We start from the raw sequence: 16,811 nt of genomic DNA on the forward strand, positions 1-16,811 counted from the left end.
GCTATAGATTATCTTAAAGATCTTAACTGAAGAGTTGAATGGGCACGATTTTGTCTACATTTGAGTAAGGGATTAAAATATTTAATAAGTTTAATTTCTTTACATCAGATGCTACCCTATGAGTTTTCATGAACTTCACTATTGTTTTAAATAATTAAAAATTACAATTTTAATTCATTATGTGATTTTCCTCCTCCATCATATGATGTTGTGCTTGTTTTTCAAATTTCTTCAGTCTTTATGAATAAAAGGAAATGAATACTGGTAAAGAAGTACAGCTCTATACTTTTAGGCTCACTCAGGAGACTGAAAAGATAAATAAATATAAATTAACATGTATTTATTTTTATGTCATCTCTGCTTTCATTCCTGTGACTTGTCAGGGTAATTATGCCTGGAAGATTTATTAACAGATGTGTGTTATAGCAATGCATTCTAATTTTCTTACGAAAATTTATAAGACATGAAAAAAGACTTGTTGGGTACTTCCTTTTCACTTGTCTGACATCTGATTGTGAACTGATCATTTATCCAACCTATCAAAGAACTGTTAAATCATGGGGTTATGGTATAGGATTATGGTATAATTGAGAGTGGAAAGGACCTAAGGAGGTGTCCTGCTTGCAGCAGCATCCGCCGTGAGCTCAGACCAGGTCTCTCAGGGCTTTGTCAAATTGGGGCTTGAAGCCCCCAAGGATGGACCCCACACTGCTTCTCCCGGCAGCCTGCTCTGCTGCTTGACTGTCCTCATTGAGAATTTCTTTTTACTTAGACCAAGCCTGAAACTCTGTTGTTTCAACTTACATCCATTGTCTTTGATACTCACACCATACACCAATGCAAACAGCCTGGCTCCATCTTCTTGGTGATTTCCCCTTAGATTTCAGGAGCTGCTGTCAGGTCTGCCACAAAGCTGTCCCTCCTCCAGGCTGAACCGGCCTTGGTGTCTCAGCCTGAAGGGCAGGAAAAATGCTCCAGAACATCCTGGTGGCCTCCCCTTTACACAGTACTGTTTACCAATGTTTTTCCTGTACTGGAGGACCTAAAATCAAGGCAGTGTGTAGATGTTGTCTTACAAATGTTGAATAGAGGGAGATAACCACCTCCCTCAATTGACTGGCCATGCTCATACAGCCTATGATGCCACAGACCTCCCTTGTGACCATGGACAATGAAACCGGGGACAATGACAGCGATGAACCAGAAGTATCTACAGCTTGTGCAGTAGTAATAAGTGGGGACAATTTCAATTTCACTACTCACCAAGTTCCCAACTACTATTAATTATATAACCTGACCCCAATTATCACAAATCTTAAAACATGGAAGCCCGCTAGCTTCCCCGGGTGAATTATTAAAACATGCAGACAGTTCTGACACCCATTGACCTCCCTGCCTTTATTTGATGTTTGCTTAGTCTGAGTAATTGAATTGCTGCAAAATTTCACACTGATGCAAAATGATCACAGTATTTCTAGACAAGCTGCAATAGAGAACTCTAAAATATCATGATTACAAGCACAACAAGTCAGAGTCTGAATGTCAGAGAAATATTTTTGTAATGTCAGAACAAGATTACAGAATTTGACTTCAGCAGGAAACAATTTCGGACTGAAATAATTTCGTGAAAAGACCTTTCAGAATATAACAGTTAATGGTAATAATACAGCAAAAACCTTGAAAAGGAACATTAACTTCAGTTGTTTAATAAGAGCAGTAATAATGCAATTTTTCTCAGCTGTTTACATCATAAAGACAAAGATAATAAGAGAGGCATGCTTTTAGGGAGGTAGGGACTAAAATTTGAGAAAACAACACAGAATTTCTGAAGAAAAAAATAATGTAAAATCATAGAATTTTGACATAAAACAAAGTGCAAGGTGTTGAATAAAATATTACTTGTATGATAATATATAATAAAATATGTATAATTGAAGTATCATATAATATGTTATATATCTGTACCATATATTGTGTATCATGTATCGTATATAATATATTACCTATATTATACCATTATCATACTATATTATTCTATATATCTTATAGTATAATAATATATAATATAGGATATCTCACATATAATAGACTATATATACAATATATTTTATATTGTATTAAATTGTATCAATACCTTTTCTCATATACAACATAATTACATTATATATTACAATAAATATTCTATTCTATTCTATTCTATTCTATTATTTTAATCATTATACTGGAAATGACTGAGTGTATGACTCAGAATTTTTTGCAATGGTCTTTATGTATCAGCAGTGGTTTTTATAATGAAAATTTTCTTTAAGTTCAGTTTTCTAGAAAATGTAAAAAGTCATAAGTTGTAGCAGTTTCACACTAGACAAAACCGGTGAAGTATGTCTAAACTCTTTTGTAAGATCAGCAATAACATATTTAGCACTTTGAAGCTGCAGGAAGGAAGCAGACCATCATTAAGATTTTTTCCTAGTCTGAGGTTGCAGGTGTAATTAGAAGCATTTTTAATGACATTTATTTTCTTCTGCACCTTTGGATAGCTGAAGAACACAAAAAATATCTAGTAGCAAACACCCGTTTCTTAGAAGTGCTGTCAAACAAGGAAAAATAGATATTCTTGGATTCACAAGTGTGTTTTGAGTACTCTCCAGAGATATTATTACTTATTTCTGGTTTTGTCACTCTCTAAAACTAAATTATACAATTCTACTTCTTGGGGGATATCATCTTATTAAACATGAGGTTTGTTCTTTCTGACAGACATAAGTTCTTCAGAATAACTCACTGGCGTACAACATAAAAATGTGGAGGAGAAAGTTTACTTGTGTTTGTGATACACTTAGTACTTCGTTAAATGATACATAACTAAAAGATCACAAATTCTCATTGCATCAATAATATATTCCTTCTGGGACATCTATTTAGAGATAAAAATAATTGTTTATGCCCACAGCAAAATAAAATAGACCCATAGATAGTTGAATTGAATTGTCATAAACCATGCAATCCCTTGACTAAGTTTCCAAGTTAGATTTACTTCATTAGGAACTTCTTAGAAGTCATGTATCATAACTCAAATGCAGTCCAGCAGAAGTTGCCTATTCTTCATTGCACATTTTTTATATTCATTTTTTCATTTAACATTGCATTACTGTACTTGGTTTCTTTATGTTAGGTTTCATGGATTGATTCTCTTCAATGACGTGTGATACTTACAGAAAACTAAACTATATTTGCTGGAACAAAGCAGGAAAGAGTAACCTAATATAAGAAAAATAATAGCAAAAGTAATACCAGTGTAGTTGTTTTTACGTATAAAATTCCATTCAGATATTAATGATTTTTCTCAGCATTTGTGATAGAGTTAGCTATCTATATTTCTAAGATGCCAAAGTGCAATGAAAGTAGTAATGATATTCTAGAGGAATATGGCCATTTAGAGAAATTAGGCCATAGGATTTGGTGACACTCAGCTTTATACATATGAGTAGCACTCACCTGTTTCTGTCACCTTTAAAATATATTACTTATTCATTTCTATGTTCCCTGTTCTGCTGTACAATACAGTATATCTAATAAATTGTATGCCAACACTGCTGGTATCAGATTGAAAAATATATCTAAATATAATGAAAATTAAGATTCAAGTTAACCTATATCAACCGAGTAGGGTAACAGGAAAGATTTTGAAGCATATGAGGACAAAAGAAACCTTTGGGCCATTAATAAACAGAAATACTATGGTTTTCATAAAAAAGGAAGAGGCATCTCCATTATTTTTGTTGTTATTAAAAAAAAAGCCAGATGTTGATTAAAATCTAATGAAAAGAGTCAGTTAGTATGGGTAGACTTTTAAAAAACCACACCATTCAAGGGTTTTTTTTGTTGTTTTCCTTGCAAGAACTGACTAGAAATACTCCGATTTATTACTGTGAAGTTCCAATAAGTATTAGTACATATAAATATATCCAGAACACTGGAAAAAAGCTAATGTGCCAAAATTGTAAGTAATAAATAGGTAATTATAATCTGTCAGCATCCAATTGATACTTGGCCCAAAAATAAAATTGAATATATAGATCTTAATTGAATAAAATATAATATAAAGATAGTGCAATGCAATGTAAAGATAATATATCATTCAGCATGAGTTTATATAAAGTAAATTTGACCAAACTTTTGAGGGACTTCAGTAGTGATAAAGGCAATACTGGTGAGGTGAGATAATTGGAGTCTAGTAAGATATTTGAGAGAGTGTCACATACTTGGTTGAATAAAAAAAAGAAAAAAGGAAACGTACAAATTCAACTGCAAAATGATAGTACAAGCAGGTGTAAATGCAGGCAGATAATCTATTCAATGTGAATTCCCAGTTTAACATTTAAACCAAAAAACCTATTGTGAGCTTTAGACATAATAATTTTAGAGACCAACTATATTAACTGATCATAAGTGATACCTTCTTAAAGCAGCACAGTAAATTTCTAAGTTTAGCCAAAAAAATCTGTTTCACCTATATGCAGTGGCCTGAGAAATCAGAGCATGTCTTTGACTGTTAATAACGGAAGTACCTGTGTACTGAGTGTTCACTTCTTCCTCTTATTCAGCTTTACAATATTAATTTATTTTTGTCCTAACCTCAGTGTAATCAACATTATTTTGATCCTCTTTACTGCTTCCTGCATAATCAAGAAGTTAATACAAGTCTGTAGTTACAGTTTTACACTATATAAAAAGGATGTAGGGTGAAAGGATTGCATTGCAGGAGTTAAGAGATGCGTTTTTTAGTGAAAGCCTCTTAAGTTTAATCTTTTTGCTTAACTCAGGCAAAATCTGAGGTGATATGCTCGACTTAAATAGAGTTTCACAGAGTAAGAACTTTCAAATAATGTTCTTGAAAACAGGAGAGAAAATCAGAAAAAGATCCAGTGGTCGGAATTTGAAACTAGGCCAATGGGCTGAATATGTGTGCATACATATATATATAAAAATTAACAATAAGAACATTTGTGAATTTTCCATAAATGGGCAATTTTTAATTGAATTGATTGAATATTTTTCCTAGAATAAATGCTCTTTTTCAAACAAGAATAGATTCAGGGAATTTATACAGTCTGTGGCATATCAGAGGTCAAACTAGATGATCGCAGTTTTCCCTTCTGGTATTTTAATCTATGAATCTTATAATAAGCCGCAATGTAGCGGAGCTGGAAGTAGTGATACAGATGGGGCAGCTGAACTCAACAAATTCTCAGAGGAAAACAGTTGCCAGCTGGTCAGACTTCATAAGGTTAGGAGGATAGCTTTAGAAGAAGCAATTTGCACACTTTTCAGTAATTTTGGCCTCCTCCCTGCTGTGCTGGATGAAGCGAAATTTTTGCATGTAGCAAAACTGACAGAAATATTGGGCAAATATGGAGAGAAATAGGTGTATTTAAAATATGTAATAGGTAGTGATGAATTTCCTGTTTGGTTTTGCACAGGACTAAAGCAAAACACGCCCACATCCACACACCCAAAACAAAACAAAACAAAACAATACCAAAACCAAACAAAGCAAACAAACAAACAAAACCATTAGGATACAAATAATAGATGATCACATAATTTAAAGATCAGTTTAAGAGTCCAGATAGGGAGGAGCAGACCAAAGGCAACAGACAAAATCCTGATTATCTACTGGTAGTTTGACTAAGATCAGATAACCTAGTAGCGTCGTTCAGACAGGCTAACAGGATCTACAATTTATCATAAGCACACTTTCTACATTACATTCTAACATTCTACATTACTACTACTATGCATTTATAATCTGATCACAGTAGCATTTCAGTGAAATTCAAAAATCCTGTCAATGTACCAGAGACCAGAAGTGGCTCTTACAGAGGAGAATGCTGTAAGCCTTCTCAGTCCCTTTTGAGTGTTTCATAAAATCCCTCTAAGAGGGAGAATATGGGAAAGATGGAAGGCACAAAGACTACATCTTCACAAAGACTACAGCTGCTTTGAGAACACAACTAGCACCTCCAGATTAACAGCAGTGTGCCTTACCTATGTCAATCCATAAGAGGTAGGATTTTATGTGTCATGTCAATTAGAGATTTGTTTTGTTTGGGGGAGAGGGAAGATTAGTCAAAAAAATAAGTGCAGAAAATATTGTTCGGCAACATAAGATCTTTATTTTCTCTGCCTCAGCACTCACTATCCATCCTGGAGTTTCGCACTGAGAGAATGAATGATGCAACACTTAGAGATATCGAAAAGAATTGATACAAATAACAAACAGGTTTCAGTTTTGATTAAAAACTTGAAGAGTGCTACAATTTGCAATTGCACAATTGTTTTGAGAGTCACTTTTACTATCTTTGCAACATTGAAATGGCTAGTTTATCTGTCTTGTTCTCATTTGTCCCTTTTTCACTTTACAATTTCAAGATAAGAGTAGTTGATGCATGCCAAAAACTAAAGTATTTTTTGCAATATAAATATGCTGCTGTTTTATTTATAGCAAACAAGACCTTCTTTTTTTACTCATAGAAAGACTGCATTCTCACTACTCAGATAGAATGCTAAATATTATTGATTTCCTAACTACATGGTGTTTGGCAGTTCCAGAAAACTAAATAGGATACTGTGAGCCAGATACTGTAAAGTGAAGAAATTATTTTCCCACCCTGATTTACAACAGCATAAGATACTTTGTAATATAGTTTTGCTAGATCTATATTTAACCCTCTTTATTGATACAGTAGCTTAACATTCATAAATCACACGAGTTTCAGAGCTGAGAAAAACAACAGCTAGGTAAGAGAAAACAGGAAATTAAGAGAGGAAGAATAAAACTTCCTATCCTTGCCCTCCCCCAAGGACTCCATTCTGATTTACAAAGGTCATTCAAATGCTTCATTGAAGCTAATTGTATCATTACTCTACTGGACTGTTACTGCCGCTATTGTCTCTCTTCTAATTACTTGCAATGTTTTACCAATTTTGTATAAATTACTAGTATTAAACTTCCTATTGTGTTTGAATTACTAGGATCAGCCAGCCCATTGTTTTTTAAATAGCTGTTATATACTTGAGTCATAACTGTGGTGGTTTGCTCTGTGCAAGTCATGACCTGAAACAGTTGAGGAACACAGGTTTAAAACTAATCGCAATATGTAAGGCTGCTGCCTTTGGCTGATGGCACTTTGCACAGGTTGATAACTCCGAGGAGCCTATCAGGCAGCACAGGAGAGTGAGGTGCAAAGCTATGCTTTCCTCTCCCAGCCTGAGCCATCTGTTCACAGCTCTACCCTACCATGTAAAAGTTGTCCTGATGGCTGCTCTAACTTGTGATGGCTGGCCGTACTCCCAGGCGGCGAGTGTCGCAGCAAGCTACTGCCAGAATATGTATGAATACCCTGCCATGCTTCTTTTCTAGGTGCAGGATCCAAACCCTGATTAAAACTCTGCTAAAAAGTCAGGAGCAATGAGTGAAAGGACTTTGACTTTACTTCACTGGGCTGTGGACCAGGCCTCTGTGTACACTGTATCAGAGAGTTTGATTTTGCAGATAAGAGAGAAATTTGCAAATTTTTTTTTTCTTCCCGCCCCCTCCACTCCCCAAGACCAGAGAGTGCCTGGAGCAAAAATCATGGGTTTGCATAGTATTTAGACCCAGATCACAGCATTATCAGCAGAATGTGCAATGGCCTTATTCAATTAGATAGGAAGGTACTGAATGTCTCATTTCATTTAAAGAGCAATATAGCTTAATAAAGAAATACAGATACAACTGTAAGAATTCCGCAGTAATAAACAAGGTACTTCTAGTTGAACACCATAAATGTAGATTATGTTCTTATTAGAACAGGATGTTATTAGACATTTTACATAAGCTTTTTAATAATCAAGAACAAAATCTAACAAATTACGATTAAATACCGGCTTAAAGAAAAAACAAACCAAACAAACCAAAGCCAAATATCTATGTTTGCTCTTGTAACCTTTTTTTGAATAAAACTGACTTACATTGGATGCATATGAATTTCTAAACTGCAGTCAACTAAAGGAGAAGATACTGTCTTTTTTTGTTGTTGTTTTTTTTGGTTTTTTTTTTGTTTTTTTGTTAATTCTTTCCACAGTAATTACTAGGAGCTGTATCCTACCTTTTTTGTGATATCTGGTAAACCTTCACTGGACTACAACAATAACAAGACTCTTTTCCTTGTTATGTGAGAAATATACATAACAACTGTCATAGAGTTTATACTGGCTAATGTAGGTATACTACTTCATTCAAAGCTGCTATGTTTATTTACTTCATAAAAGGATACATCAGACCCTAATGGACTGTCTAGCTGAGATGCCAGGCATTTTATTTCCCATTAATAGGTTTTTGGTTGTCTGAACTGAGCACCTTAATTACTCTTGCTGAATCATTTTCCTGTGTCTCCAAGAACTCCCACTTTTTGTTTTATAAGCTAAGGAGGAGGCTTCTGTGGAAGCTAGACTCCCTGAACATTGCAACCCCTTCCTAGACCTGGGCACTTTCCTTGGTTTAATCAGTTATAAAACTTATACTGGCAATATTAGATAACACTGTATCTATCACTTAATCTTTCATTTTGACAACCAGGAACATTTTGGAATTCAGCATCCTTCAACACAGAGATGTCCTACCTGCATTTCCCCACCTTCCATGGAGAGCTCAGTGCAGATGTCTCTTTTTTCTTTAAAACTACTTCTTCCTCAGGAGTGTTTTTAGAAAACCTGGGAATTCAAGACTTCATAAGGATAGAGTTACACTGTAAGTAACATGACTGACGGTGGTTGTTGTTGTTGTTATATTATTATTATTATTATTACTATTATTATTATTACTATTATTATTATTATTATTATTATTATAGCTTTCAGTTGGACTAAATTAGAATTAACTTAAAGGGGCAATATTTTAAAATTGCTCTTTAACTTTATTACTGTTACTACTGCTATTGGAGCTTTACCATTCCCCCAAAAATCCCAGCACTGAGACTATACAAATATCCATCCAGAGGTAATTTCTGCCCCAGAGGGTTCTTAGTCTAAGAGCACAGCTATCAGCCCCTGACTGCTCAGACTGTTCCCCTGACTGTTCCTCCTTCCCTTGCTCGCTGCATTCCTGCCACCAAATTCTCTCTCTCTGTCCTGGTTTCAGTTGGGATACAGTTAATTTTCTTTCTAGTAGCTGGTATAGTGCTGTATTTTGGATTTAGGATGAGAATAATATTGATAACACAGGGATGTTTTAGTTACTGCTGAGCAGTGCTTACACAGAGTCAAGGCCATTTCTGCTTCTCACCCCATCCCACCAGCGAGGAGGCTGGGAGTGCACAAGAAGTTGGGAGGGGACACAGCCAGGACAACTGACCCCAACTGACCAAAAGGATATTCCATACCATATGACGCCATGTTCACTATATAAACTAGGGGAAAAGCTGGCCGGGGGTCCACTGCTCGTGAAGTGACTGGGCATCGGTCAGCAGGTGGTGAGCAATTGCATTGTGCATCACTTGTTTTGTATATTGTTTTATCATTATTATTATTTTCCCTTTCTTTTCTGTCCTATTACTTTGTCTTTATCTCAATCCACAAGTTTTACCTTTTTTTTTCCAATTCTCTCCCCCATCCCACAGGGGGGTAGTGAGTGAATGGCTGTGTGGTTCTTAGCTGCCTAACAGGTTAAACCACAACATCCTCCAAATTTTAAGGCCAGGCATTACATGTGGCTGCTGGGAGATTCACCCAGTCACAATGTGTGACTCAGACCTTTTGTGGCACAGTATCCTAGCTTAGTCACACTTTCTCATCATTATTTTTTTGTGGGTTTTTTTTTTTTTTTTGTACATACCCAAATCTTTAGACATTTACACACAAATTATTGTTGCACAAGAGAAAATTAAATGTCTCACTAAATTCAGTAAGACAACTAATATAGAATGAAAGCTTTATCTTAGTTGACTCAATGTCTTATACTGTTCATTATTAAAAAGGAGAATATTTAAAAGGCTGAAGTATTGTTTCAAAAAACTTTTGGATTCATTTGAAATGGCACATCAGTTAAAAAGTCTTATACTTGACAGGTACCTCTGAGAGTTCTTTAGAACTCTTTTTACCTTGAGATTAGACAATTCCTCATTTTTTTACAAATCCATTGTGTTATCATACTTAACTATTTTCCAGTAAAGAGTACAAATAAATATATATATATATAAAAATATGTATCATATAATGCAAAATGTTACTATAGAAACATTAATGCATCTTTATTAAAAAGTAAAATATTCAGCTTGCTTGTTTTTTTGCCAATGTCTTAGGTTCTTGAAACAAACGGAAAACACCTACTGTGTTCTTCTGTAGGCAGTTTAATTATAGAATATTGTGTAATGCTTAATCAATTTGGTTTGCGTTATCTCAAACTGTAGTGCTCTATTTGAAAGATACCCTGTTTTCAACAGTGTTTTTGCCATGTTCAAGAGTATAACTGCATTCTGTTAAAGTTCTGTGAACAGATGAAAACACAGTAACATTATAATCTCAGTGTCATGCAATACAGAAAATATACTGGGTCAGCACTTCAGTGGAGAATCTCTGAAGTAATGGTGATGTTCTTGTGTGACAAATGATTTTCCTTTTTCAAAATAAACAGGTAAATCATGGAAAGATTAAAGCAATACTTCTGACTGCTAAATTTATTCAGACAGTTGGCAGAAGACCATAACTCTTTCTTCAGAATAATAATGTGCAGACAAACCCACATCACTTGTCCCATTCATTCCTAAGCATCCAAACTACTGTATACTTATGGTTTTCATATGACTTGTAACTAGTGAGACATGAGAAAAAGTGAAAGGCTGAATTGGTCTGTATTTTCAGCATTTAAAAAAACAAAGTTTATCTCACTATTGTTTGGCATGCAGAGATATTTCTTCACTTCCAGAAACATTCTAATTCGTTGAATAGACAGACGTATCCTTTTTTGAACATCATAGGTAGGATTGTTTGTAGTGGAGCCAGAATTGTGTGTTTACACTGAGGGTAATATCGGTCAGAAACGAGCAATATATATTTCCGTCATGACTACCTTTCTCACTCTCTCTCAAAAAAAGAAAAATTAATCAGCTTGAACATTTCATATTGTATAGGATCATTTAGATTTCATCATCACATACACTTTTATGACAGATGTGAATGTAAATCACCAACCTACATTTGATATTCTATTAATAGTTCCACATAAATCAATGTCTTTGTTTGATTTGTGTAACAATAAATAACAATAATGAAAATGTAAGGTGTCAGTGTTTAAGATGAAGATGTGTTAGAAATCATTTAAAACTCATTAGGTCATTAACATTTGGCATTCCATACTTGTGAACAGAATGATTTTTCTTAGCATTTTATTGATTGTTCTCAAGCTTTATATCTAATTCTTTTATTTATGACATAATGACCTTTAGACCTTTAAGTCTAACTTTGCCAAAGCAAAAGTATCAGATCAAGAATCTTAATAGAAAATGTGAAGTTTAGTGTTGTTTGTTTGATTTTATGAAGTTATAAACACTGCAGTGCATCTATGTATAATATTCTAGAAAGCTATTGCAAAAATGGAGGTGTGCGTCCTAACTGTATTTTAAAACACAGAGGAAGTGAATCATCTTGAAGAAGATACTTGATCCTTTTTTCTTTTTTTACAGAATTATAAAAAGCTCAAGTCTTTGAATTTTTGTCTGTAACCTTCTGCAGAAGTAACAGTTGACAGCAACAAGGCTGATTCAACTCTGAATAGTACACTCTATTAAATACTTACATCACTGCAGGTTACATCCTCTAGCCAAAAACCTGAGTAACTATTTTATACTGAGTGCGCACTGAAGGATTATTTCTTATTTAAAAGCAATGAGTTAAACAGAAATTTAAAGTAGGGTTGGGAACACTATGGTGTATTAACTTGGAGAGTCTTCTGTGGTTGCTTTGAAAATAGTTCTGAAGAGTCCAATCTGCAGCTGCTGTTGGCCTTCGTCTGCCTAAATTCACAACTTATTGTCCAGGATGAGTGGAATTCAATTGTTTTCTTTATGGAAAGTGCTCGGGTTTTGTATTCTGTAGCATATTACTTGGTAATCACTTTCTGCTTCTGCAAGTGATGCTCAACCTCGATACTCTGAATGGTTCTTGATGACTGTGTTTTCTGTTAGTCATTTTAGCCATAGCTAGCCACTGACCACTCTCCATGATTACCATCAACTGCATCTTCTGCTCCACTTTGCTTATCTGTAGCTGTGCTCTGCCTATGTTTGAATGCATTAGAGCCACAAGAATCCCTGTAATGTTTGGAAAATTTTTGAGTAACACCAAGGTAGGTAGGGCCCACAAAGTATTTTTGCACCAGAAGAGAACTCCTGGACGTACCCTCCCTTGCTGCCCGGGGAATGACCAAAATGCTCTTTACCTCAGTCCTTTGTCACAAAAGGACAACTTTTAGAACTCAGTCAGCATTTCTCCACATCCTGTGGCATACCTTCCACAGGTGGTTTGACCACTGTGCTTATAAATGTCAAATTTCTTCCAAATTTGCAGTGTAGTTGGTTTTAGTAGAACTGTTTAAAGTATTATAGAATGTTAACTGATTCTATTTTTCACTTTTTCTAACATATTCTGGTCAGTCTTCAGACACTCCAATGGATGACCGTGAGGTCACCTTTGCTAGCCAAGCCTTCATCTCTGGAACTTCTGAGATTGGTTCCTTTTTTCAAGATTATATTACTTTTTTAGTGGTACTAACATAATTCATTATTTCAGTGGTTATTTCAAAGTCTTTATTATGTATTTTCTTCCCTTTAAAATCTAAACAGTATCTTTTTTTTAAATCAGATCTGTCATTCTAATACACTATTTAATAGGCACATTTAGTGAGTTCAAAGCAGAATTTGTGTTTTCAGGCTTCACTCCAACAGTATCCAGAGGATTACAAAGACCTCCCTACAGAAGGTAACATTCAGCAGAAATTCCCTTTACTCAATCACATGGAGTTTCTGTTGCTTTTGTTCTCCTACTGTGGGTTGTTTTTTTTTTTTTACCCCTCAGTAAGGGGAGACTGAGCTTTCAACTTTGTCCAAATGAAACAAATTTATCCTAAAATTCATTTTAATAAGGAACTGGTTTTAGACATCAGTTATTTCTTATTGTTGCATAAAACACTCTTGATTTTTAAGCAGAAGAGATCATTTATTACAAAAGGCACTCTGTTTAAAAATTGACTGCACATTATGCTTTACTTTATTTGGAAAGTCAAATGCTTTGTGTATTTGTAATTTTATTTTTCTCTCTCAGGTTCAACTGTTATAGAAAAATACTTTATAACAACCATATTCAGGGCTTAAGGGAGTGCAAGCATGTGACATTACTCAGTCTAAAGGTTGGCCAAAGTGGATCTAAATATTATAAAAAGTCTAATGTATCTTTGAAAAGTGAAAAGAAAATTAAAGTATTTCATTGAAACTTTTTTTTTAAAGTCAGTAAATTCATCTTTGAAAATGTTGTTTGAAGCTGATTTATTTCCCGTGACTACTGCTAATTGTTTTACTTTTATCCCAGAGTCCAATGACATAAATGGGAACCTTTCTCTTGGATTCATGGAATGTTCTCAGATCTCTAGTCCTTTAATCAAATTCTTAATAATTCAAAATGTTGTTAATCCTTTGTTTAGGGATTACTTATTTTCATACACACTGTCCTTGAATATCTGAAAGAAACAGTTTCAGAGAGAATATTCATAATTTTCAGATCTTCAATTTCTGGCATATTGTTCATCTTATTATTTTGACCTGTAAAGATTCAGTTATGATTTTCTAAGCAAACTATAAACCCATGTAATGTGAAAGTTGTTTAGGGAATGACTCAGTTTAATTCACTATATGCATAGTCTTATAAACTACATCAAAATTTGCCCTCTGATATTTGTTGAGATTGTGTGAATAAATAACAAAAGCAAATAGACAGTAGAAGACGTTAATTGGATTACAGTGGTGATAATTTAAATATAGTTAACAATGGTAATCAATCAGCATATAAGCAAGAGGTGCTTTTTATCCAAACTGAAAAATAATAAAGCTAGCACCTTTAACTGTTTCTTGACTACTATGCTTTCTAGGGGTCCACAGACAGTTTGATTTCCACGCTGTTGACAAATCATTGGTCTCACTGTCAGTGAGTGTGAAGAATGAACTTTGGGGACAGGCCTCCTGAAGTAAACCTTTCCCCTAAAACAATCAGTCATCTCATGAAATAGTAGGCTAGACCTTAAAGTAACTTGTTCTGCCACTTGATGATTTTGTGACCCAATTAACTGTGAAATAATTTAAATTTCCTTTATTACTGTCCTCTTTCTAGCTCCATCTGAAGTGATTTTTTCATTTGATGTTGGAAATGGACCTAGTGAAGTTACAGTGCACTCGCTCACTTCCTTAAATGACAACCAGTGGCATTATGTGAAGGCTGAACGAAACATCAAAGAGGCATCCTTACAAGTAGATCAGCTTCCTCAAAAGTCTCATGGTGCTCCACCTGATGGGCATATTCGCTTGCAGCTCAACAGCCAGCTTTTTGTAGGTAGGCACCCATTTAACAAAATCTTTACCAGTTATCATCATGAAAATATGAAAACAAAAGGGGGGAAAAAAAAAAAGGAAGAAAAAAAGATAGCAACTGGGTCTTTTGAAAGCAGTTTGTATGATGAGGTGAGAGCCTTTGTGAAAAATCCATGGAGATGTAGCTCTGTTTTGAGATTACAAATTCAGTGTTGTAGCTGCTGGACAGGATTTCAACCAATTTTTCTTCTTTTGAGGTTTGTTTGAAGAACAACTAAAGGATCTTCATTTGCACCATTTTTTGAGAGGATGTCATCTGCTGGAGGAAGATGTGTTACTTCTGTAATTTCAAGGAAATTTTATTGTCTCTTTTCATCCACAGCTTCTCAGGTTGACCAGAAAAGTTGTGAATGCCCCATTATTGGAAGTATTTAAGGTCAGGTTGGACAGGGCTTTGAGCAACCTGATATAATGTAAAATGTCCCTGCCCATGGCAGGGGGGTTGGATTGGATGGTCTTTAAAGGTCCCTTCCAACCCAAACCATTCTGCAATTCTATGAATCTGTGATCTACTCCTCTGTGCTTTGTTAACACATTTAATGAAATAATCAGGCTGTGTTTACTTAATATTGGAAACAAGAGAAAGGGACTATTCTTTGATTTCACACAACCAAGAAAAATCCAGATCTACGATTGGTTCTGTCTAAAGTGTGAAAGTTTCAAAGGAAGAAGTTTACCTGAATATTTCTGCCTTTGTACTTTAGCAAATATGACATTAATATATTTAGATAAAACACTGGAAAAGCAGAAATGGAATAAGAAAAAAATAGTTAATGTTTATTTAGCTGTTACATAGAGCTATGTAGAGCTATGCGTTATGTACATGGTAGCGTTCTTACTGTAATATTGCCATATTATAAATTTATAAGTTTCTGGTGTATATGCATGGTGTACAGTATACGAGCATATAAAGTCTGCCCTATTTTTTAATGGATCTTTGTCTATATCTGCTGTGAGATACAACATACTAAATGAGCATATGTTTATTTGCTGTGTGTTGGGGAAGAGTGCAGTTAAGGGGAATAGTGTTCTGCAAATGTAGTTACAGAAACTGTGAATCCTTAGGAAAAAATTAAATGGAAAGGGAACCCTTGTATGCTGGGATGGGAATCCTGACCTGTGCCTCAAAAGGCATCGAGGGTAGAAGATGGAGACTAGACCAAACATTGAAGAATTTTATATTTTGATTAAAAGCATGGAGTTTCCTATGACAAAGAAGATATCCAAGATATTAGCTATAGTGGAGTTTTGAGAAGTCTTAAAATTAGTTTATATTCACAGTAATGGACTAAAACTATTAACGGAAGGAGTAGGAGATTTCTGTTTACTATACTACAATAAATTATATTGCTGTCCTCTTACTTGACTTACCATATAACTTACCATATGAACAGTTGAAATTAGATCCGTTTGAATTTTCAAGATCTGATCTGTGAAACAAGACTAAGAAATGGTCTAATTCTGCAGGTGTTTATGGTAATGTCAAGTCTAAACTGTTTTCTAATAATTTTTACAATTAATTGATCTCTAGTTCTTCGAACCCTTCTCCCAAAGTTTAATGCTGTACTAACCTGTATTGACAGTTGCACTTTCTGGCAATTTTTTATGAAGTAATTGGCCATTGAATAGAGTGATTTTTTTTGTCAAATAAGTTGACAAATTCTAGTAAATTTATATACATACATCTCCTGTATAGAGCTGACAATTTTAAAACTCTTTTGACTTATCTACAAGAAACTGTCTAGCTTGTTTTCTTCAGATAATGTTCAGGTGAATAATTGTATTAGAAGAGTGATTCTGTTGTTTTACTTCCGGTGTTGCGAGTTTTTTTCCTCTCTGAAAATTCTTGAAGATCCTAGGATTAAAATGAAATTATATTCATTATACTATGGTGTACCTTTAAATCCCTTATGAGTTATTTTGAAATAATTTGGAAAAGAACAGATAAAAATGGCATTTGTTTAATTTTATTCAGTCAAAACAGTGTTTTTGAAGTGTGACATGACAAATGATAGTGATTCATTTCAATCATTTGTATCATGCATTTCCTGAGTGTAATTTGTCAGGGTTTGCTATGACTGCAGCAAATTTTTTTGGGTGTTCTGTTTCCGCAACTGCAATACTGTCATGTGGATCAAT

At 34.5% G+C, this 16,811-nt stretch overlaps 1 protein-coding gene across 1 annotated transcript in view; it reads left to right on the plus strand.

Annotated features, from left to right (window-relative positions):
- Positions 1 to 16,811, plus strand: part of CNTNAP4 (contactin associated protein family member 4) — a 263,240-nt gene that overhangs the window by 221,730 nt on the left and 24,699 nt on the right. Inside the window, exons 16-17 of the mRNA XM_075138182.1 lie at positions 8,621 to 8,791; positions 14,416 to 14,634. Coding sequence (XP_074994283.1) covers positions 8,621 to 8,791; positions 14,416 to 14,634 — 390 coding nt within the window. The remainder of the gene's footprint in view (positions 1 to 8,620; positions 8,792 to 14,415; positions 14,635 to 16,811) is intronic.

This window comes from Calonectris borealis, chromosome Z (genome assembly GCF_964195595.1).
Source record: "Calonectris borealis chromosome Z, bCalBor7.hap1.2, whole genome shotgun sequence".
Classification (NCBI taxonomy): Eukaryota; Metazoa; Chordata; class Aves; order Procellariiformes; family Procellariidae; genus Calonectris; species Calonectris borealis.